Source organism: Nelumbo nucifera, chromosome 1, assembly GCF_055504915.1.
Source record: "Nelumbo nucifera cultivar China Antique chromosome 1, China Antique-T2T, whole genome shotgun sequence".
In the NCBI taxonomy this organism is placed as follows: Eukaryota; Viridiplantae; Streptophyta; class Magnoliopsida; order Proteales; family Nelumbonaceae; genus Nelumbo; species Nelumbo nucifera.
This window is the reverse complement of record NC_142649.1, coordinates 65,383,167-65,406,520: the sequence shown is the minus strand read 5'-3', so window position 1 is coordinate 65,406,520 and position 23,354 is coordinate 65,383,167. Positions and strand designations below refer to the sequence as shown.

Sequence of the window (23,354 nt, the reverse complement as noted above, 5' to 3'; positions counted from 1 at the left end):
GGATTTGTCAACGACAAAGACTCTGGTGGCATGTCAGAAGTTGGAGTTGGATCAACTACTAGCGACAATTTTGGTTGTCTATCACATCTAGAGTACGCTCTGTGAATAGATGATCAAATATGCTCCTCCATAGTAGGCAAGGGAATAAAGACATCACCAGATTCAGAGAGAAGAGGAATAGAAAGAGAAGGTTCACGTCCAGAGAAATAGGGCAAACTCTCAAAGAAGGTAACATCTGGAGCAACAAAAGCTTTCCGTAAAATAGGATCATAGCATTTGTAACCTTTTTGAGTACAAGAGTAACCAAGAAAAACACATCTAATAGCTCTAGAGTCAAGTTTATCATGGCCTGATGGCCTAGACCCAATTTGTGAACAAAACACACAACCAAACACACGAGGAGGAAGAGAGAAAGGCGAGGTGGAAGTAAACAAGATAGAGAAAGGTGACTCACCATCTAGGACTGAAGAAGGCATACAGTTTATGAGAAAACAAGAGGTGAGAACTGCATCACTCCAATAGATTTTTTTTTTTTATGAATATCACTCCAATAGATTTTAGAAACTGACATTTGAATCAACAAGGCCCGAGTAGTTTCAATCACATGGCGATTTTTTCTCTCAGCCACACCATTTTGTTGAGGAGTGTGTGAACATGAGGACTGATGTATAATACCATGAGAGTCAAAACAAGACTGAAAATTATTATGAAAGTATTCCTTGGCATTATCTGAACGAAACACCTTAATGCATACACTGAACCGATTTCTTATCTCAGCATGAAAAGATAGAAAAATAGAGAAGAATTCTGAATGATCTTTCATTAAGTAAATCCATGTCATTTTTGAATAGTCATCAATAAATGTTACAAAATATCTGAATCCATTATTAGATGACACACAACTAGAACCCCAAACATCTGATTGGACTAAAGCAAAAGGACTCAGAACTCTCTTATCATCCCTAGGAACAAAAGACACTCTATGATGTTTATTCAACTGACATGACTCACAATCTAGCTTAAGTTACAGACTCCAAGGTTGGGACTTGCTTTTTCAAAACACGCAGAGAAGGATGACCAAGACGGCAATGCCACTGGTGTGGTGTAAGAGAGGAATGCAGAGCCTTCTGAGGACCATGGTCATCCAAGTAGTATAGTACTATAGTCCTCTAATTTCACAACCGCCAACAATCATCTTTCCCGTCTTGAGATCCTGAAAGACACAATATGAAGGATAAAATGTTATTGAACAATGATGGGTTTGAGTAAGTTTACTTACAGACTAAAGACTAAAGGGAAACTTAGAAACATAAAAAACAGAGCATAAATTAAGGTCAGAACCAAGAGACACATTACCGGTACCAATAATAGCAGAAGAAGAACTATCAGCTAAGGTAACGGTTTGAGAGGTAGAAGGTGGTGACAAAGATACAAACATATCTGAGGAGAGTCATGTGGTCTGAAGCTCCATAATCAATTCCCTAAGGTGAAGGTGAAGAACTAGAAGCAAGACAAGCAGTACCTGACTTCACAAGTGTAGTAGTGGTAGAATTAGAAGAGGCAGATTGGCGAAGCTTTTCATACTCCTCACATGAGAAAGAAATTGTGTCTTTATCCTTACCAACATTGGAAGTAGAAGCATATTCAATCACACTAAGACTCCCAAAATCACCTTCTACCATTGCTTGGTTAGCCCAAGAAGATGGAAGGCCATGAAGATCATAACAAAAGTTGATTGTGTGACCTCGTCCACAATGTGAGCACTCATGGGCTGAACCACGGCCACTACCACTATGACCACCACCACCCCTTGCACCACCAAAATCTCTACCACCTCCTCGTGCACCTCCATTCCCATGGCCAAAACCCCTCACATTTCCTCCACCTCTACCACGCATATGTCTACTAGGAAAACCTCCTCTGGAAACCACCATGGCTGATCTCTCTAAAGGTGGGGGATAATCACTATGTGGATTTGAAGCTCTCCTTATGCGAGAGAAAACCTCAGACAATGATGGAAAATCACTGCTCCCTAAGATTTGGGCCCGCACTGGTTCAAATTCAGACATCAACCCAGATAAAAATCTTGCTACATCTAGATGTTCTCATTGTTCTTGTTGAGTCTTCAAATCAGTGGATAGGGGTTGATAAACATTGAGTTAAGCATTTTAGAGAAGCATAGTATTCTTCAACACTTTTATCCCCTTGTTGCAGAGAGAAATAGTCTTGGTACAACTAGTAAATTCTTGTGACATTGCCTTGTCCAGAGTACAATTGCTTGGCATGGTCCCAAATCTCCTTGGTCGTGTCTAGAAACATAAGGTTTACACTAATGTGATTCTCTATACTATTCCAAAGTGATTTCATAATTTGGGCATTCTCTTGTACCCATTCATTGTGCCCTTTTGATTCACTTTTCAATGGACCCTCCTTGATGTACTTCAACTTGCCTCTTGCAATGAGAGATACCTCAACCGACTTGGACCATGGGATATAATTAGTACCATTGAGTTTCACCGATTGCACATCCACTATAGGTTTAGTGCTACCATTTGATGAAACCATGAGTGAGAGGAGATCACTGATTTGTCACCTAGGAAAATTGTCAAACAGCTAGTATGCAACTACTGTAACACACCTTTTTCTTTAGGAAAAACACCAAGAATCATCAGCCTTCTACTTTAGAAACACTTGGGCAAGATTGCATACTTACCACAAGGTGTCACCACAACACAAACCACCACAAAATCACCACACATTGAGAAGCACCTACCTCACAACTCGAAACATCACAAAGCTGCCCTCTTCGAACTGCCAATAAAGGGCTTTTAGAAAAACACCACCAACTCACACAACACTACAACTTAAGACATTAAAGCCTCTTTTCCAAGTGGGTGATCAGTCCTCTTAAGTCCCTTTCCTTTCCAACAAAGAATAGAGAATTTTCTCTATTCCTAGGGCACTAAAGAGTTGGGACGTGAACAGTGCCACAAACAGTACAGTCGACCTCAAGGCTCTGATACCATACTCCAACTTTAATAAAGTAAGAAAAAAGTGAAAAAAAGGATAGAAGAAAGAAAGAGCAGAAGATAGGAAGAGAAAGGGAAGGGAAAGAGAAGAGAAGGGGAAGAAAAGGATACCATGTTCACTTCTCCTTACTGTCAACCCAGGTTGTATTAACAATCTACGAAGGCTAAAATGACTACAATACCCTTAGGAAAATTACAGCAGATATAAGAGAGAAAGAATGACATGAAAAAGACAATACTACCCCTGTTAACAACTTCCAACAATTCTAACAATGGCCTGAAACAATCTCCACGTGCTTGGTTTGACAGGTTTAGGGCTGCTCTTATTCAATTCGGCTACACTTAGACTCAATAAAATCATACCCTCTTTGTTAAGAGAAGAAGAACCCTGGTGACATTCCTTATTGTTTATGTAGAAGATACTGGTAGTGACACAGAAGAAGTTAGTGCTCTCAAGACGTTTCTCAATTCTGAATATGAGATCATAAACTTAGGGGAGTTGTGGTATTTTCTTGGCATTGAGGTTTCTAGGTCTAAGGAAGGTATCTTTATTTTTTTAGCGGAAGTATGTGCTAGATCTTCTTACTGAGATTGGAAAACTTAGTGTTAAACCTGCCTCTACCCCTATTGATGTGAATCATAAACTCTCAACTAATGGTGGAGAACTTTTAGCTGACAAGAGAGTGTTTTAGAGATTACTGGGGAAACTTCTTTATCTATGTATAGCTCGTCCAAACATTTCATATGCTATGAGTTCCATCAACCAGTTCATGCATGCTCCTAGACAAACACATATGGCTGTTGCAGAAAGGGTGCTATGCTATATTAAGAGAACCCCAGGGAAGGGTATATTATTTGCTAAACATGGCCACAAGAAGGTAAAACCGTAGAAGCATATACAGATCCTGATTGGGCAGGAAATGTGGATGATAGGAGATCCACATCAGGTTATTGTGCTATGGTAGCCGGAAATATTGTTTCCTGGCAAAGTAAAAAGCAGTCAATGGTTGCTAGATCTTCAGTTGAGGCAAAGTATAGGGCTATGGGCTATGGGCTATGGGCTATGGGCTATGGGATATGGCCCATAGGGTTTCTGAGTTGTTATGGTTTAGATCTCTCCTTGATGAGATGTGCGTTTCATGTGACAAGCCACTGATGTTGTATTGTGATAACAAGTTTGCTATTACATTGCTAACAACCCAGTTTAGCTTGAGGGGGAGTGTAGTGAGAGGTATGCCTTCCTTTCATTGCATCAGAATCCTTTCGTTGTCAAGTTGGGCATGATTGACATCTATGCTTAGCTTGAGGGGGAGTGTAGTGAGAATGGGCCTTAGTGTCTTTTATTTCTTTTAAGTAGTGTTTTAAGGTTATGTTTGTTGGTTATGGGCCTTTTTTGTTTTCTTTAATTATTTCTTTAGTGTTGGCTGCCCCATTAAGGGCATCCAAGTAATTGTACTCAATTTTAGAATTAAGTTAATAAAAGAGATCAAAGGGGCTAGAGAGAGAAGTTAGAACTCTTCTTTTCTCTCTTCCCTTCTCTTCTTCTACCACAACCTACTGCTGAAACCAGTTTCTTCTCCTTTCTCTTCCTTTCTTTCTTTCTTTTCCTATATTTTCTAAATTACTACAGGTGTATTTCTCAACTAATGCAAAGGTAGCTTCCAATGCAACTTCAGTCTCTCCTTGGAAAGTAATTCACAAGGTATATCCTTTTTACTAAACCTTATTCGATATGATGTGGGGAATGGACTAAAAGTATTGTTTTGGGAAGACCTCTGGTTGGATGATACTCCTTTAAATGTCCAATTTCCTTTGCTTTTTGCACTCTCCAACTATAAATCTGAAACCATTTCAAAGTTTGATGTATTCTTTGACTCAAGTTTAAATTAGGATTTTGGGTTCAAAAGGGATCTTAGGAATTTGGAATGTGAATTCCTCATTCTTCTTTTGGGTAGACTGGATTCAGTTTTTCTAGATAACTCTGGAGAGGACACTAGGGTGTGGTCTATTTCCGAGAAAGGCTCTTTCACTTGTGTGTCTTTTTTCAATTACCAGTTACAACCCAACTTTGGGGGGATTATCTCCCGGTGAAAGAAATTTGGAGCAAGCCTATTCCTCCTAAAGTTCAGGCCCTTTGTTGGGAGGTCTTTCTTGGAAAGATTAACACCTGTGATGTACTGCAGAAAAGAAGGCCAAATAAAAGCCTTTCCCCAATATGTCTTTCCTCTGCAAGGACAGTGGTGAATTTGTTTCTCATATTTTTATATCTTGTTCATTTGTGCTTTGAATTTGGAAGCATCTTTATTCTCTATTTGGGTGCAGGTGGAATCCTCGTGGCAGACCTCTTAGATCCTGACTTCCTGAGACAACCAAAGAAAAGAGGAAGACTTCTTTGGAAAGCATTAAGGGCTGTCGTGGTATGGGACCATTTGGGAAGAAAGGAATGGAAGAATTTTTAATGATAAAAGCAGATGAGGAAATTACTGATTTAATCAAATTAAAGGCTGCACATTGGGTGAAAGCTCTGGAGGATTTCCAACCTTTTTCCCTCAATGATATTTTGAGATCTTGGAAAGAGGTGGCACTCTCAGATCAAGTCAAGGTGAGGCAAATCATGGTTTGGAGTCCCTCGGCTCAAAACTTCCTAAAGCGCAATTTTTTTATCAATAACAGAAATCAATTTATTAATTGACAATAAAATTACAATAATCCAGGAAGAGGTAAAGAGGCTTAACTCTCCTGAAAAAGAAAAAAGAAAAGAGGATTACAATACAACCCAAAACATATGTTCCCTTCCCACCCCTTGTTTTGCCAATGTATCTGCAAAAGCATTTGCAGTCCTCTTCACCCATTGAAACTGAACCCCCATTCCCCTAGTTAACCATTTAGCTTCCCTTCTTTCATTTGCATATTTCCACAGTCCATTGTCCTTCTGTAACCAGCTTAGAACCCACTTTGAGTCTCCTTCAACAATTAGCCTATTAATACTCAGCTTCTTTGTTTTTCGTAATCCTTCCATTAAAGCACATATCTCAGCTCTGAGAGAGTCACCATTCCCAATGGGGCCTGAAAACAAAGCAATCACCTTTCCATTCTCATCTCTGAACACCCCACCAACACCCAAGGGCCTAGGATTACCTTCACTACTGCCATCAAAATTTAATTTTACACACCCTGGGCCTGGTGGAGACCATAAGGGAGAGGCAAGTAATGAAAAAGAAGCAGAATTTGCCACTTCCAGCCAGCTATTCAGTAGCATAATTGTAGAGACATCAGCAAACATATCCAAAGACTTAAGAATTTGTGGTGGCCTTGTACTAAGGACCATTGGAACATGGGGATGCATTGATAGCTGAAATGGTTAGCTTATTGCAGGGCAAAATTTGCAAAACAATTGGCTTCCACAATCTAGAAGTTGAAGGGACTCCCAGGTGGTTATTTCTTGGACAAGAGCAAATGCCCAAATCCCTTGGGCTTTCCAGCTCGCGCCATGTATGAGAAGGAAAATGAAAAGCCTAATCCGGGTTCCCACAACCCAACCCAACCTCTCATGCAAAGTTTTAAGATTCATAAAGGGTCACGTGACCTCTTAAAACAGCAGGTGTGCAACTCTTGTGCGCCTTTGGGGGATGATGATTGTGGTCTATCATCGTCCCCAACTGCTCCTGTTCGTTCGTCACGTCCCCAAACAGAGACGGAGATCAGAATCCCCCCCTCCTCTTCCTCCGGCTGCTAGAGCGACGTCGGTGTCTGGAATGAAGCTTCAATGGAGGCTGGCGACTGAAGATAACTCCACGACACCTGAGAAGTCGAACCCTCACTACAATAGGACTCTGAAGAGGACTCAGATTGGGAGGCGTTGAGAGATGTGGAAGAAGATGATGGAGATTTGCCGTCAAGTATAGGTAGCATAAACTCGACAAAGGCCTGCAACTTCACAGACTCTGAAGCTTTTGGAACTGAACTGCTCTTCTCTGAAGATGCTGATACGAAGATTCTGGAGACACAGGATTCGGGGGTTGGTAACCCTACTGCGGAAAGTGGGAAGCCTATAGGCGATTCGCGGAGAGAGAAGAAAATAGATACAATTTTTTTTGAAAAGGTAAGGTAATTTATTAAAATAAGAACCAGTACAAAGAAAATAGATACAAATCAAGAACAAAGACAGGATTGCAGCTTTGTGAAGATGGGTTTCCATTGCAAACCAACCACGGAACCACTTGAGGAACAGCTCCCCCCAGCTGCGTAGGTGGACACTGTACCTGAACCCAAACCATCAGGGTTTGTCTTTGGAGTAACCGGTGAAAACCAGATTCAAGATCAAGGGGTCTCTTCCCCCCTTCCTCTCAATCCAGTTCTTTCTTCGCCCCCAATTTGCTGCCAAAACTCTTTCGGTATTGATCCTTATAGTAAGCTTCAGCTTTTGGATTTTGCAGTTCTAGCCATTGAAACGTCACCGGTGGCGGATAATGACCCATGTGCGATAGTAAAAGAAGGTGGAGGAGGAGGAAAAGAAAACGAGGAGAATTTGATTTATGTGGTGGAGATGGAGAAGGACGTTGGAAAAGGAAAAGGAAATCTGCCGGTTAGATGAGGGAGAAGATGGCTGTAGAGAGACACCCAAAGTAAAAGGAGAGGAACAAAAAGAAACCAAAAGTAAGTTCGCCAAAGGAAAGGTCTATCTTAGAAAGGAGGCAAAAGATGACAAAAAAAGAAAGAAGAGAATGAATGAGGTGGAAAGGCTAGCCTGTGGTGTTTCCTATGAGAAGACTGTAAATAGGAAAAGGGAAAAGAAAAGAGGAAAATAGGAATTGAAAATGAGTATGGGTCGGAAAAAAGGAGTATAAAGAAGGTGCTTTGTTGGAATGTTAAGAGGTTTAGGAAGTGAAAAGAAAAGCAGAATCATTAGGAATGTGATAAGAAAAGAGAGACCAATTATAGTCATGATACAGGAGACAAAGCTTTCGGATTTGGACAGGTGGATAAGAAGTATCTGGAGTAGCAGGGGTCTAAGTTGGTCCTTTGCCCCGTTGTGGGGTTCCTTGGATGGGATCCTTACAATGTGGAAGAATGAAGAAGTTGACTATCAGGAGGAATTGATAGGGCAATACTCAGTATCAATAAAAACCAAGAGGATGAGTGATGGAAGGGAGTGGGTGTTGATTAATGTGTATGGGCCGAATTCATATAAAGAGAGGAACACATTCTGGGAAGAGCTAGCTGCAGTCAGAGGCATTTGGGAGGGTCCGTGGTATTTGGGTGGGGATTTCAATTTAATAAGATACACAAATGAGACAAACAACCCCAACCAGCCCTTAACAACTAGTATGAGACAATTCAATTCCTTGATTGAGTCCCTAGAACTAAAAGAACCTACCTTGTTACAAGCCTGTTTCACCTGATCAAATCTCCAAGAAAATCAATTTTGCTCAAAACTGGACAGATTCCTTTTCTCCATTGATTGGGAAGAGTTGTGGGGAACATTGACACTGAAAGCTCTACCTAGAGTGACATCTGATCATTGCCCTTTAAGCCTCTACTAAGAAAATCTTATTGGAGGCCCCACACCTTTTAGATTTGAAAATATGTGGCTAGAAGTTCCAAATTTTTTGCAAAAGGTCAAAGAATGGTGGTCAGAAGTTGGGATTAGGGCTAGAAATAAAGTGGTGAAGTTCTCCAAGAAACTAAAAAGATTGAAGGAAAAGGTCAAGAAGTGGAACAAAGAGGAATTTGGAAAACTTGAGGACATAAACGAGGAACTAGCCAGAAAAATAGAGGAAGTGGACCAAAAGGAGGCCCGGAAAGAGTGTGGGTTGGAGGATAGAGTAGAAAGATGGAACTTAAAAGTGCAATTGGAAGAGATCCTAAGAAAAGAAGAGATTTTTTGGAGGCAAAAATCTAGATGTAAATGGCTTCTGGAGGGGGTGGAAATACCAGATTTTTCCACTCCCTAGCAAATGAGAGGAGACGGAAAAATCAAATTTCCAGTATAGAGGTGGAGGGAAGAGTAGTAATTGCAAAAGAGAAAATTGAAAGATGCTTTGTGGATCATTTTAAGTCAATCCTAGCATCCTCTTATGAAAACATTGCAGAATTGGAAGACTTACAATGAGACAGAGTGCCAGAGTCCGAAGTTGACCTCCTAGAAAGAGCCTTCACTATTGAGGAGATACATGAAGCAATATTCTCGATGGATAGATCTAAAGCTCCGGGGCCGGATGGATTTCCAATGGCTTTCTATCAGGATTGTTGGGAAATTTTGAAAGATGAATTAATGGATGTATTTGTGGAGTTCTACCAAGAAGGAAAATTATCGCCTGGAGCAAATGCAACATTTATTGCTTTAGTGCCAAAAAAGGAGGCCAAAACCCCTAAGGATTACAGACCGATAAGTCTAGTGGGTAGTTGTATAAAATCATTTCTAAAGCCCTGGCTGGTAGGTTGAAGACTGTACTGCCCTATGTTATCTCTCAGAACCAAGGAGCTTTTGTAGAAGGGAGACAAATTGTGGATCAAATCCTAGTGGCAAATGAGTGTGTGGCAGCTAAGAGAAAACAAGGTGGCAAAGATTTGATTTGTAAATTGGACCTAGAAAAAGCTTATGATATGGTGAATTGGTCCTTCCTGTTGAACTTAATGGAAAGATGGGGCTAGGTGAAAGATGGAAGAAGTGGATTAAAGAATGTATTAGCTCAGCACACTTTTCTATTCTGATGAATGGGGTAGCAAAGGATTTCTTCCAAGCCAAAAGAGGACTAAAACAAGGTGATCCCTTATCTCCATTCTTATTCACCTTTGGGGCTGAGGTTTTGAGTAGACAAATCATCAAGGCTGATCAAGAAAACCAGTTTAAAGGTTGGAGGATGGGTAGATCAGAAGTGGCGGTGTCTCATTTGCAATTTGTTGATGACATAATCATTTTCTGTGAAAGCCGTGATGAATCTAGTTTAAGGAATTTGAAAAGATTGGTGGATGAATTTCAACAGGCCTCCAAACTGAAAGTCAATTAGAGAAAAAGTTGTGTAGCTGGAATCAACATTGAAGGGGGGGACATCCAAGCCATGGCAAATCTGCTAGGTTGTGAAGTGAAAAATTGGCCTCTGGAATACTTAGGTATGCCCTTGGGTGGGAATCCGAAAGCTGAAAGTTTCTGGAAACCGGTGGTAGAGATGTTCATAAAGAAGTTGGCAATGTGGAAGAGAAATTATATATCCCTGGGGGGAAGAATCACCTTGATAAAATCAACCCAAGCAAACCTACCCACTTATTTCCCTTCCACCTTCAAGATCCCGGTGAAAATAGCTAGGAAGTTGGAGAAGATTATGAGAGACTTTTTGTGGGAACCAGGTGATGTAAAGAAAGATCATTTAGTGAAGTGGGAGCAAGTCTATTACCCTAAGGAGCAGGGTGGATTAGGTATAGGGAACCTGTTAAAGAAAAACAAGGCCCTTCTAGGGAAATGGCTGTGGAGATTCCCTTGTGAAGAAGAAAGATTGTGGTAGATAACGGCTGGGATGCAAAACTAGCCCCCAATGCAGCTCCATCTTCTCCTTGGAAGGCAATCTTTGAGGTATATCCAACTTTTCTTCAATTTATCAGGTTTGATGTCGGTTGTGGTAACAAAGTCTTATTCTGGGAAGACCTTTGGGTTGGAGAAGTGCCTCTTATGTTCAAATTCCCAGACCTCTACTCCTTATCAAACCATAAAAAGAAACTTGTTGCTAGGCTGGGTGTGCTTTCAGATTCAGGGATCTCTTGGGATTTTGGTTTCAGAAGAGGTTTGAGGGAAAATGAGTGTGAGTCTCTAGTGCTTTTGATTTCAACACTTGAGAAGGTCTACTTGGACCAATCTATAGCTGATTGTAGAGTTTGGTCCCCAACTTCTGATGGTTTATTTTCCTGTGCATCTTTCTTCAATTTGCTCACTCACATTGATCCTATGGGGGTGAACTTCCCAGTGAGAGAAATCTGGTCTAAACCGATCCCTCCAAAAGTACAAGCTTTCTATTGGGAAGTGTTCCTAGGGAAGGTAAACACTTGTGATGTGCTACAGAAAAGGAGGCCAAACAATTGCCTCTCTCCTCATGTGTGTGTCCTTTGTTTGGGATGTGATGAAACCCTAACCCACTTACTTTTATCCTGCTATTTTCCTTCTGGTATTTGGAATGTTGTTTGTTCTCTCTTTGGATGCAGATGGGTTCCCCCACAGGATGTGGTAAGTCTATTCAGCCCCTCTTTCCTGTGTCAACAAAAGAAAAGAGGAAAATGCTTACGGAAGGTAGTAAGATCAGCTACATTATGGACTATATGGGAGGAAAGAAACCTAAGAATCTTTTCTGAAAAGAGCAAAACAAAGGAGGAAGTTATTGAAAACATAAAAATCAGAACTGCACATTGGGTGAAGACCATGGAGATATTCAGAAACTACTCCACGAATGAGATACTAAGAAATTGGACTGAAGTAGCACAAACAGATTTACCCAAAGTACTTGTAAGCATGGCATGGAAGGCACCAGCACTAAACAAATTAAAACTGAACTTTGATGGGAGTTCTCTTGGCAACCCAGGAAGGGCAGACATAGGGGGTGTGTTTAGAAATCATCTAGTTGTGGTGGTGGCACTCTACTCAGGACCAATAGGTATTGGTGACTAAATACAGGCTGAATCTCTAGCCCTACTTCAAGGTCTAAAGATGGCTGAGCAGATAGGAACAAGAGACTTAGAAATAGAAGGAGACTCACTATTGGTCATCTCTTGGGCCAAAAACATCACATCAGTACCTAGGAAGCTCAAATTTATCTTCAGAGAAATTGACACACTTGCAAGGAAGTTCAACTCTCAATTTGGTTGGGTCAAACGGGACGCAAATGGGATGGCGGATACCCTAGCAAAACAAAGAGCAAATAGATCTTCATTGTACTGGGCAGAATTGTAACTAATTACTGGAGATTGCAGTGTGTCCCTCTGCAATCTTTATTTATTGTAACTTAATTTCTCTGTCAATGAAAGTTTTTTGCTGATAAAAAAAAAAAGTGTTTTTCAAATGGATGAGATGAACAGCAATTGGAATGGCAGACACTCTAGTGAAGGGGCAGTAAGACAACAGTTATTCTGGGCAATTCTGTGAAACCATGTACTTTTGGGGTGGATTTTAAACAGATCTGAATGTAATCTTTGAAATTCATTAATAAAATTTCTTTTACTGATAAAAAAAAAGAATAGGAAATGCCTTTATAAATCACAATGGAGCACCGTGGCTTTATATCATGGACCTATAGGGATAGGAAACTCAATCAGGACGAAGCTGTTAGCATTTCTACATGGCTTAAGCTTGGCAAGGACTTTAAGCTTGAGGAATATCATGGTTGAGAGGGACGGAATGGTAGTGGTGCAATGACTACAATGAAACAAGGACATCCCTTGGCAATATTGGTCATATGGTATCTTAAGGAGCTAATAACCTTGGATTCTGAAATAAATACAAGTTTCATTTGGATACATAGATCAGGGGGTGAACAGAGCACAAATGTTTTGGGGTAATTTGTTGTAGGGAATTATTAAAGGGTGAGAAAATTCCTCAACAGAGTGATTGACACTCATCACTGGGGGATGTTTAAACTTTAAAATCTTGTTCTTTTAATAATAATGAAAAACATTATACTTACCAATCAATAAGAAAGAGAGAACATAAAAGAGCCTGCCTATTGGCTTCACACCCTATAAGCAATTTTAGGTCAACTTCATGCAAAAAAAAGCCCGCCCTAGTAGATGTGAACCCCAATGCAGGCTAAACCTAACCAAGAGCATGGTTGGATATAAGGAGAACCGAACAAAGATGAAGCTGGTAGAGACGGTGGTATCATAACTCAAGCAATACATATGCAGATTGCCTCATCCATTGGAACAGTTAGGCTGTACATGCTGTAGGTGTTCAAATTGGGATACAAGTAGCACAAGTAGAGTAATAAGAAATCTACTGGAATTGTTATGAGATATGGAGTTAAATGACAGTATGAGAACCTCTATCAATAATTTATTTTATCTTATTACCAGTGTACCAAAGAAAAACAATGGCAATACCAAAATGGGGATCTAAGAATGTTGAATGAATTAATATGGTCTGAACTTGAAGTCAAAAAAATGAAAAACTTAAAAACAGAAGTGAATATACAAAATACAGAGCTGGAAATAATCTTACCACATAAAATAAGGCATGGGAAGGCTTTGTATTAAAAGCATAAAAAAATGATAGCCCCCATATACATTGTGGAGCTGTACAGTGGGAGATGGAAAAGTATAGCACAAGTGCACAACATGCTAGCATAAAAACTAAAAAGCAGTGTTGTCAAACCAGATTAGCCAGGCAGTTGAACTACTTAGACCATCAATGAACAGAACCAATGTTCCGTCTAATGCTCAAACAGTCAATTAATAAAAGAAAATGTCTCTTTACAGAAAGCTTTTAACCATTATTGAAACATTAACTGGATGCTTCATTGTCAAGCACAACATGCTAGCACAATAAGCAGTGTAGTCAAAACCAGATTAGCCAGGCGGTTGAACTATTTGGACCCTCAACAAACAGAAGTACTGTTCTGTTTAATGTCCAAACAGTCAATTAACAAAAGAATTTGTCTCTTTACAGAAAGCCTTAAACCATTATTGAAACATTAATTGGATGCTTCATTGTCGAGGTGCAATATCAAATAACAATTCAGATTCTAATTTCTCTTCGCTTACTTACAGTTCAATTTTGAAAGTTCTTTTTCATTGGCCATTAATAAACTCCCTAAAGAATAAAAACACACTTCTTTCTTCTTGTGAAAAAAAGACAGGTATAGCCAATCAAACAAAAGACAAACAACAGCCGATCAAGACTGCAAAAGAACAGTAAGCATACCTTCTTCCTTTCAAACCAAGCATTTTAAGCATTCCCATTGATAGAAAGGTTACAACTCTTCCCACAGGATACAGTATTAATGAAAGCCATGCCACTGGCCTGACCTAGAGACATGCATGCAATTGTCAAAAAAGGGTTACAAACCTCATCAAGTGCATGAAACAACAATTAAAAGGAAGAATTTAGTGGCAAAAAAATCACATCAATTAGCATTAAATGTGTAAGCACTAATCTATTTCAAATCCATGAAAAAGGTGAAAAGTTAAGACTTACCACAAACCTAGCAACCTCTGTAGCATTGTGAACTGCTATACTTTTTGGAGTAATCTCTGTAAGGAGCAAAATAGCAACCTGAAATCATTCAGCAAGATACAAATTTTAATAATGATTCACTCAAGGAGACAAAACATGAGTTCCATACAAATCACCATTCTTTTGAGACAAAAAGGCAGTCAACATGTAGACCCACTTAACCCCAGATGCTCAATCAATGTCCAATCCAACCATGTATAATATTCTACACCCTAAGCCACCATAGTTCGGATCTTGACTCTTGAGTTGGGTAAGGTTACGTCAGATACACCTTCATATCTAGGTTTTTTTTTTTTGAAAAAAGGTTGCACAAGTAATTAAACAGAATGTAAAATCATAAAAAAGCAAGACTTAGGTTAGATCCTTCCAGAGGTCGACAGCAAGATTTGTTGAAAACTGGCCTTTTTATCCCCCACCCACAGGATTAGAATTGGCGATGAATGGAAGACTGCTTTTAAAACAAAAAATGGACTCTATGAGTGGCTAATCATGACCTTTGGCTTGACTAATGCACCTAATACTTTTATGAGATTTATGACTCAAATTTTACGGCCCTTCATTGGAAAATTCTTGGTGGTCTATTTTGATGACATATTAGTCTACAGTCGTTCTAAAGCAAGGTTTAAAATGTCGATGTCGATGGAAATGTCGCTTACCAAAATATAGGACATATGTCAGAAATGTTGAGGGGAAATATTGTAAAAATTAGAGACATTGTGGAAATATTATGAAATATGTGGAAATATGCAATGATATTTTGTAAAATGATAAAAAAAGCATTAATACATATTTCTAGACTATTATCTTATTCCCAACCATTATATAAAGCTAAGAAACTAAGATCAATACAAAATTAGTAAATGACGATTTACTCATTTATTATGCATTTTGGTGTTTTTACAAGGTTATCCGATATTTTCTTTTCTTATTTTTAATTCTGATTTATTATAAATTATAATATATTTATTTCACACTAGTAAATAGAAATACATTTATTCTGATTTTTTAAATATTAAAGCTATAATACATTATGTTTTATTATAAATTTAATAAACTGATTCTCCTTTTTGTAGCATTAAGATTATGATAAATTCTGATTTCTTATAAAACTTAATGAATTTATTATGATTTTTAATACTAAATTTATAATAAATTATGATTTAGTATAAAATTTAATAAATTTATTATGATCTTTTATATTAAATGTAGAATATGATTTATTATAAAATTTAATAAACATTTTCTGATTTTAATAAATATTTTAAAAATACTAACTAGTTAATATTTTATTACTTGAAAAATATTTTATGTTTTATATTATAAAGTACTTAATTTATTCTTTTGTTTTTATTTTTTGTTAATTCTTTTTTATAAAAATTTTATAAAAATACTAACTAGTTAACATTTTCTGATTTTTATTTTTGTTTTCTAATGAATATTGTAATTTTATCTCAAATATTAATTTTCTTATTATTTATTCATTTTAGTGGCTTTTGTAGTGAGGGTTTACATTATTATTGTAGACCTCCATCCACTGTAATAAAAGTGAAACAAAGATTCTATTTATAAGTTTTCATTTATGGGGTCTATAATATTACAATAGACCCTCTTGCATTGTAACATGTTTATATAAAGGTGTTTTAAAGATTCCATTTTAGGGCTTGCTATTGTGATGGTCTATAGGCTTCCATAGACCATCATGGACTATAGCAAGTCTTTAAAGTTTAAATAAACTTAAGGCTGAGGTTTCAATTTCATTCGAATGAACTTCAGCTTCCTCAAATGTCGAAGAGACGAAGAGTGTGTCTGCAACCAGTGAGCAGCAAACCAGCACTCAATGAAGCCCTTCAAGAAAAAAATAGAAGATGACGAAGAGCATTCTCCTTCTCGACCTTGAGTTCACACCTTCCGCTGCCCTCTCTCTCTCTCTCTCTCTTCTTTTTTCCTAGGTTTTTCATGGTTATTCACCGTGAGAGAGAAATAGGGTTATTGCATATATGAATCAAGATGAGAGAAATTTCTTCAAAGTTCCATAAGTTGAACGTCCTGCTTCCAAGAAAAAGATATTTTAGCGCATGACCACTCTTGTGCTTGGTTAGATCCTAAAGTTGAACGTCCTGCTGGCTCAATAAGGCATTGTATGGTTTGAAGCAGTCACCTAGAGCTTGGTTCGACAGATTCAGACTAGCCCTTGGGAAGTTCGGTTATGTACAGGCCCAGTCAGATCATACACTGTTCATCAAGAGGGTGGAGTCCTCTCTGACATTACTTGCAGTATATGTTGATGATATTGTGGTGACAGGAAATGACAGCCATGAGATTGAGTCCCTCAAACAGCTCCTTCATCAAGAGTTTGAGGTGAAAGATCTGGGTGCACTACGGTATTTTTTGGGTATTGAGGTTGCTAGATCTAAACAGGGGATCTTTGTCTCTCAGAGGAAATATGTTCTAGATCTGTTGGTGGAAACTAGAAAGCTAGGTGTCAAACCTGCGGATACACCCATTGAATAGAACCACAGGATTAGTGCAGAGAGTGGGGAGCCTCTTGAAGACAAGGTTATGTTTCAACGATTAGTGGGAAAGCTCCTATATCTATGCCTCACTCGGCCAGATATCAGTTATGCAGTTAGTGTTGTCAGTCAGTACATGCATTCTCCTAGAACCACGCACCTTCTAGCAGTAGAAAGAATATTAGCATACTTGAAGAGATGCCCGGGTAGAGGTATACTGTTCAAGAACAATGGCCACATGAAGGTGGAGGTCTATACGGATGCCGATTGGGCTGGGAGTGTTGATGACAGAAGGTCTACCTCTGGATATTGTGCTCTTGTGGGGGGTAACTTGGTCTCTTGGAGGAGTAAGAAACAAAGTGTTGTCTCCCGATCTAGTGCTGAAGCTGAATACAGGTCAATGGCTAACGGAGTGGCTGAAATTCTTTGGCTGAGATCACTACTTGAGGAGTTGGGTATTGAGTATGAGAAGCCCCTGATGCTGTATTGTGATAATCAAGCGGCTATTAATATAGCACACAACCCATTACAGCATGACAGAACTAAACATATTGAAGTTGATCGACATTTTGTACGAGAGAGGGTCTCATCACAAGAAGTGTGTCTCCCATACATCACCTCCAACATGCAACTGGCAGATATCCTCACCAAAGTTGTACCACGGAAGAAGCTAGAGGCGGATCTATCCAAGTTGGGAATGATAAACATTTATTCCCAACTTGAGGGGGAGTGTAGAGAACACTGATGTGGGCCCCACAGCTACGGTCCCACTGTGTTCATAGGGTAGAAGGTGTTCTAGTCTTCCTAGGGTCAGCTGTTGGTCATTTAGTTGTTTCAGTTGTTATTTGTTTCAGTCTTATTTTGCTCTATTTGTTATGTAAAGACTAAGGGCAGATCTGTCCTTTCCATGTAATGAGCATAACCTATAAATATTAAATAAAGTGGCGGCGGCAGATGATTGTGATTCTGTCCTTCCTTTCAAATCTTGTGTTCTACTGCTCTCTCTCTCTACTCTTTCTCCTCCTTCCTCTATTCTTTCTCCTTTTTCGAACCTGAAATTTATTAGTGCTCAAGACTGATAGCAGTCTTGAACAACTACAACCTTGTTCTCTTGCCTCTTGATGCTCGTACTTCTGCTTCTGCTAATTCTTTTGCCCAACATATCCATGATTTGCATGCCAGTATAAAATGAAAAATTGCTTTGAGTAATGAAAACTATAGACTTGCTGCAAATGCACATCGCAGAAATCAAGAATTCACTGAAGGAGATTATGTCATGGTTCGTGTGCATCCCGAGCGTTATCCAAAATACTCCTTTAAAAAGTTATATGCCCGAGCCAAAGGCCCATTTTGCATCATCTGAAAGATAGGGCCTAATGCATATGAACTTGATTTACCTTTGGATATGGGAATTAACTCAACTTTCAATGTGGAGGATTTGTTTCCTTATCAAGGCACCTTCGAGCCTCCTACTCTACCTGCAAGTGTGCCCACAACCAGCACTGCTTCACCTTCAGTTCCCATACCCATTCTACCACGAGTTCAGTCTTCACATGCCGAGCAGATTGAGAGTACTCTCCAAGATGAGGTTATCACCTCCAGGCTAGGTGGTTTTCAGCGTTATCTTGTGAAATGGAAAGGCCACCCTAACACCGATGCTACTTGGATTTTAGAAGAGGAACTTCATCACCTAGACCCAGATATATTGGAGCAGTATCATTCCCTTACCTCTCCTGAGGAGAGTTCTTTTCCACCGAGGAGAATTGATGGAGATCACTTTGAGACCGAAGCACCACAAAGAATTCGTACTTATTTTAAGCATAGACGGCATTAGCTTAGAGTTACTTGGATTAATGCACAATTTGGGTTTAATTGTAAAATTTCTTCTTAGTAAGGGGGCTATTTGTAATTTTCATATTTGGTGGGGTTTAAAGTGAACTTTCATATTTGGTAGGGACTTAATTGTAACTTTCAATTCTAGGTTTCTTATAAATACAAATACACATTATGTTAGGGTTGTATGACATTATGTTTTCTGAGAAATAGAAAGCTTTCATCTTTCAAACTTCCTCTCTTCCTTCTCTTCTTGTCTTCTTTCTTCTTCAACTTTCTTGTAACAGGTGGTGGTTCTGCATCAAGTCTTCTCTCCCACCCTTTCTATTTCCTTCCAGGATCAACTTTTGAACTTACCGATAAAAAAGCAGTTTTTTATTAATGTTTTTTTTGGCAGCAGAAAAGAAGTTTATTAAAACGATAAATGGAGCTAATACATTCAATTAAAAGGACTGTCCACCCAACTCTAGAACAGAATTATATAGTAGCCCAAAAGAGTTGCTGCCTTGAAACCCCTTGTTTGGCAAGGGCATCAGCCATCCCATTTGCTGTCCTTCTCACCCACTTGAAGTCAACGTTAAGGTCCTTTGCAATACTTCCCACTTCCCTAAATGCATGTCTGAGAGTCCAGGGGATGTGTATATTGCAACTTACCAAGGAAATAATTAGCTTTGAGTCCCCTTCCACCTCCACCTGTCTATAGCCCAACTGTTTTGCTAATCTTAGACCCTGTAGCAACACCATCAGTTCAGAATTTAAAGAGTCTCCCATTCCAATAGGCTCTGAATATAGTGCTAATATCCTGCTTTGAGAGTCCCTGAATACACCTCCTATTCCTGCCATGCCCAGGTTTTCAAAAGAGCTTCCATCAAAGTTCAGTTTTACCCCATTGCCTTCTGGAGGTTTCTAAACCATCCTTACCCTGTCTTTTGCTCTAGAAGAAGCGGTTTTTTATTAGTTAAAACACTTAGGTGCTATAACTTTTCAGTAGCATAGAAACTGCCTATTACACTTTATTTTTTAACCAACAAAATTTACCTATCAAAAAAAGTAGTAAATAAGAAAGGCATTGACTAATCAAAAATTTTCAACCTACTTTTTCCAACATGGTAAACTCAAGGCTTGACAAAAATAGAGACCATCAAACTGAAGCCCAAGACCAGGCACAAGACCAGTCTTGGGAGGAAAAGGAAGCAGTTTCATAATATCTTCAAATTTAGAAGTGTTGCCCATGTCCATTCAAGAATGCATGCACCAGAAGTTCAATCCATTTTAGTAGTGTAAACTTTTTTTTGTGATTGATTAGTAACATGCACTTGTATATTTTGAGTTGTCATCAATCAAAAGAAGAAGAGGTTACATACAGTCATAACTCCAGTTGCTGCACTGACACCAGCTTCACCAAAAATGGCTGTTGCTGCCTCTGTGACTAACGCAGTTGCTCCAATGTTAACCACACTGAGTATATATAATAAAGACAACCATAAAAAACCAAGGTTGAGTTGAACATTTCAAAGGATTTTCATTAATAAAAATGTCAATATGAAAATTAAAAGGGAGTACGTTGTGCCAATAAGAATTGTTGTCAGGAACCGTGTAACATCACTGCGAAGCATTCTGAAAACACCATTTTCAGGCTCTTTCTCAGCCAATTCACGCACCTGATTAAAAAACCACAGATGCAAAGCTTAGATAATTAATGTGATTACCAGATTCTTGAAGCTAGACGTCTATTAGACAAACAAATAGAAAAACCTTGACATAAATAAATAAAATATTCAAGCAATGAATTTTGAGTTAGTAATGTCTTTCTAATAGGGGCCATTGAAAGGAATACAATGAAGACCATGGCTTCCAACTCTTCTAACTGATCTAATTCACCTTAGATACAAATCCATCCACAAGCCCAGGGCCCCCAAATTGGATATGCTATTAGATGCTTAATCTTTACTAGTTTTCCAATGCTTGATGGCATTGTATATTTGTATGTGATTACATGACATAAATGCATCCATCTGGAAACATTTCTCTGAATTTGATTGTGTTCTTTCCTTAGTATTCTTTTTTTTTCTTCTGCATCATTTGGTTCAGAATAAAGCCCTGCTTTTCCCTTTTGCTTGCTGAGGAAAATATCTAGTAGCTGTTTGATACCATTGCTGTTTATGCAACATTAGCACCATGTAGGCATGATACTTTAAGCACCTACTATTCTTGTTTGGTTAAGGTGTTTATAAAACTCTTTTTTAAACACCTCGCGTTATGTGAAAGCTACCTTTGCAAGGAACGCCAAAATGAAGTTTCTTGCAATGGTGCCAATGTTTTTACTTTTTAGACTATATGATGCCTAATGGCACCTAGCTGCCATAAAAATAATAAAAAATGTGCACAGATCCCACTGCTACTTTTACAATTTCCCAGGCATAACATTTCCTGAGAAAATGGCAATGGTACCAAACATGCCCCTAGTGATCAATTCCATTTGTTTCAGAACATGATACTGTAGCTAAAGCCAATATAGATTTATCCATTGTGATTTCAACCTGTTCATGGAATTATTTCCTCTTTTCCACATGAAGAACCAAATAATCTTTGAAGCCATCAACTTGAAGTCCATTTCAGGGTAAACACAGTAAGAATTACTAATGACCTAAGATGCCTAGATATATAAACCCACACAGCTAGTAAGAGTAACATGGATTTAGAATTTCATTTCTCAAAATACACAGTATGTTTTTGGATAATTGAACATTAATTTACTGTTTAATATGCTGGTACCAAGTGAAGTTTATAGTTATTCATTCACCATAGAGTAGTGCTTAATACGAGTATGTTGAACATGCTTAGCCATCCAGGTACCATAATTACCAACTTCCTCTGATGCCAAGATAGAATGGGGGGAAGGGATATCTATGAATCTTCAAAGGCATATATTCCATGTCCTTTTCATGATATACAATTATACATATTAAGAACCACTATTAAGTTCCTCCAAAGAAGGGTAGTTTCTTTGTGCAATGGTAAAATCTCAGGCTGACAAGCATGAGAATAAAGGTTCAAGTCTAGGACTGGCCACTTCATAAGGAAAAATGCATATGGTTAGGTTTAGGTCTGTATTCAATCCACCCCTCCCAAGACCCCAGATAGCTGGAATCAACATTGGGACTTGGGTAATGGCCCTTTTTTAAACTACTTCCTCCAAAGAACCACTAAGCACTTCATGTAATACTTGGATGACAAATAAGACTAAAAAGACCAAGAGATCAGACCGGATGAAATTAGAAAAAACAAAGATTTCTGAAAGCATTATATTCCTCCACTAGGAACACTTCTTGTTTTCCAACTGGTTTTTCTGAATTAATCTGAGCCAATGGTTTCTCCTGTTTTTGCCTTTATATATGGTTCACCCATTCCCTTGGTTTTCCTCTTGTATATCTGCAATAAATATGTGAAAAGAATATCGGAGTAGTTGGAGACTTGGAGCACAAGTCAAATGGGTATTATCATGAAGATTTCACCAAAGCTTAAAGCATATCACAGACCAATATGCTGGTTTTAACTCCAAAAAGGAGATGGGATTCCATTGAAATGATTTCTATAATCTAGTTATATGTATGCATGGGATCCTTCAAATGCCATTAAAAAAAAGTAATAATAAAGTTGTCAAAGAGTTCATACCAAACCACTGGCATCTCAGCAATGTCATTACCACCAGATCAGTAGGCTAATCATAATTTGATTTTGTCTATCATTAATTCATTATCATCTCCCAAGAATATTCAATAACTCCTAAATTCACAGCTTCATTGGTTAGACTACCAGAAATGTAAGAGCTTTAGGTTTCTCTTGTTTGTTATTTCTAGGAGGGACCAGTGTCTCAGCAATGTCATTGCTTCCATCATGCGTTTGTGCACTTAGGTACATTTCCAGGCATGGATCCGTACTTCTCTCGTGGTAAAACGGCCCAAGTTTCATGATCTATGAACACCAAGTTGGACAACGAAAAAAATAATAATACTAACTCCATAGTTGCGACTTGCATACCTTCCAAGGCCATAGCGTCGTTATTGAGGTCTCCGCCATGGAAAAGAATGCAGAAAGACCCAAAAGCACAGCCAAAATCAAGCCTTGTTCTTTAAAGAAACATAAACCCTGTAATAATTTCGGCCACACATCCCGAAGTAACATCCCACCCTGTCCAAATGTTCTGTAACCCGCACTCAGAGCCCCTTCCATTGCAAAAACTCCTTGGCACCCAATCACAAAAGCCCCACAAACCATAACGACTAACAAAAATCCACGCTTGACCAACACCTCATAAAACTCTAACTTGACATCGGCAGAGCCTCCCACTTTCCCGGTGTCCTTTTCTCTTATCACAGAATCCAAATAGACGCTACCGTTTATCACCTCATCCTCCGGGAACTTCGACTTGCAGGCATTTCTGAGAATATGAGGATGGACGCAATTTATCGTCATCAGACGAGGATGAAGCAGAATTCTTGGCGACGTCCGGGCTGAGATTCTCAGTTGACGATTGCATAAAGCAAAGAATGAAGACTTCCCGCCATAAAAGAATGTAGGTCGTTCGAGAATTGAAGCTTTTGTTCTTAAATTCATCGACATCGAACTCTTCACGAGGTAAAAAGCAACGGGATTCTGAGAGAAATTTATACAAAACAAATAGGGATAGAATGTATTTTGGTTCACACTGATGTAATTGAGTCGTATAGCATTTTTTAGGGCGGAAAACCCTTAAAAATCTGAACAGCC

General features: G+C 38.7%; 1 protein-coding gene across 2 annotated transcripts in view; it reads right to left on the bottom strand.

Moving 5' to 3' along the window:
• LOC104594211 (putative DUF21 domain-containing protein At3g13070, chloroplastic) overlaps positions 1-23,354 on the bottom strand; it is a 70,640-nt gene extending 47,286 nt beyond the window's left edge. For both annotated transcript variants that reach the window (XM_010254407.3, XM_010254409.3), the window contains exons 1-5: positions 22,626-23,354; positions 20,148-20,245; positions 19,949-20,042; positions 14,203-14,280; positions 13,930-14,033 (exon numbers count right to left, since the gene is read on the bottom strand). In XM_010254407.3, coding sequence (XP_010252709.1) covers positions 13,930-14,033; positions 14,203-14,280; positions 19,949-20,042; positions 20,148-20,245; positions 22,626-23,207 — 956 coding nt within the window. In that variant the 5' untranslated portion in view covers positions 23,208-23,354. The remainder of the gene's footprint in view (positions 1-13,929; positions 14,034-14,202; positions 14,281-19,948; positions 20,043-20,147; positions 20,246-22,625) is intronic.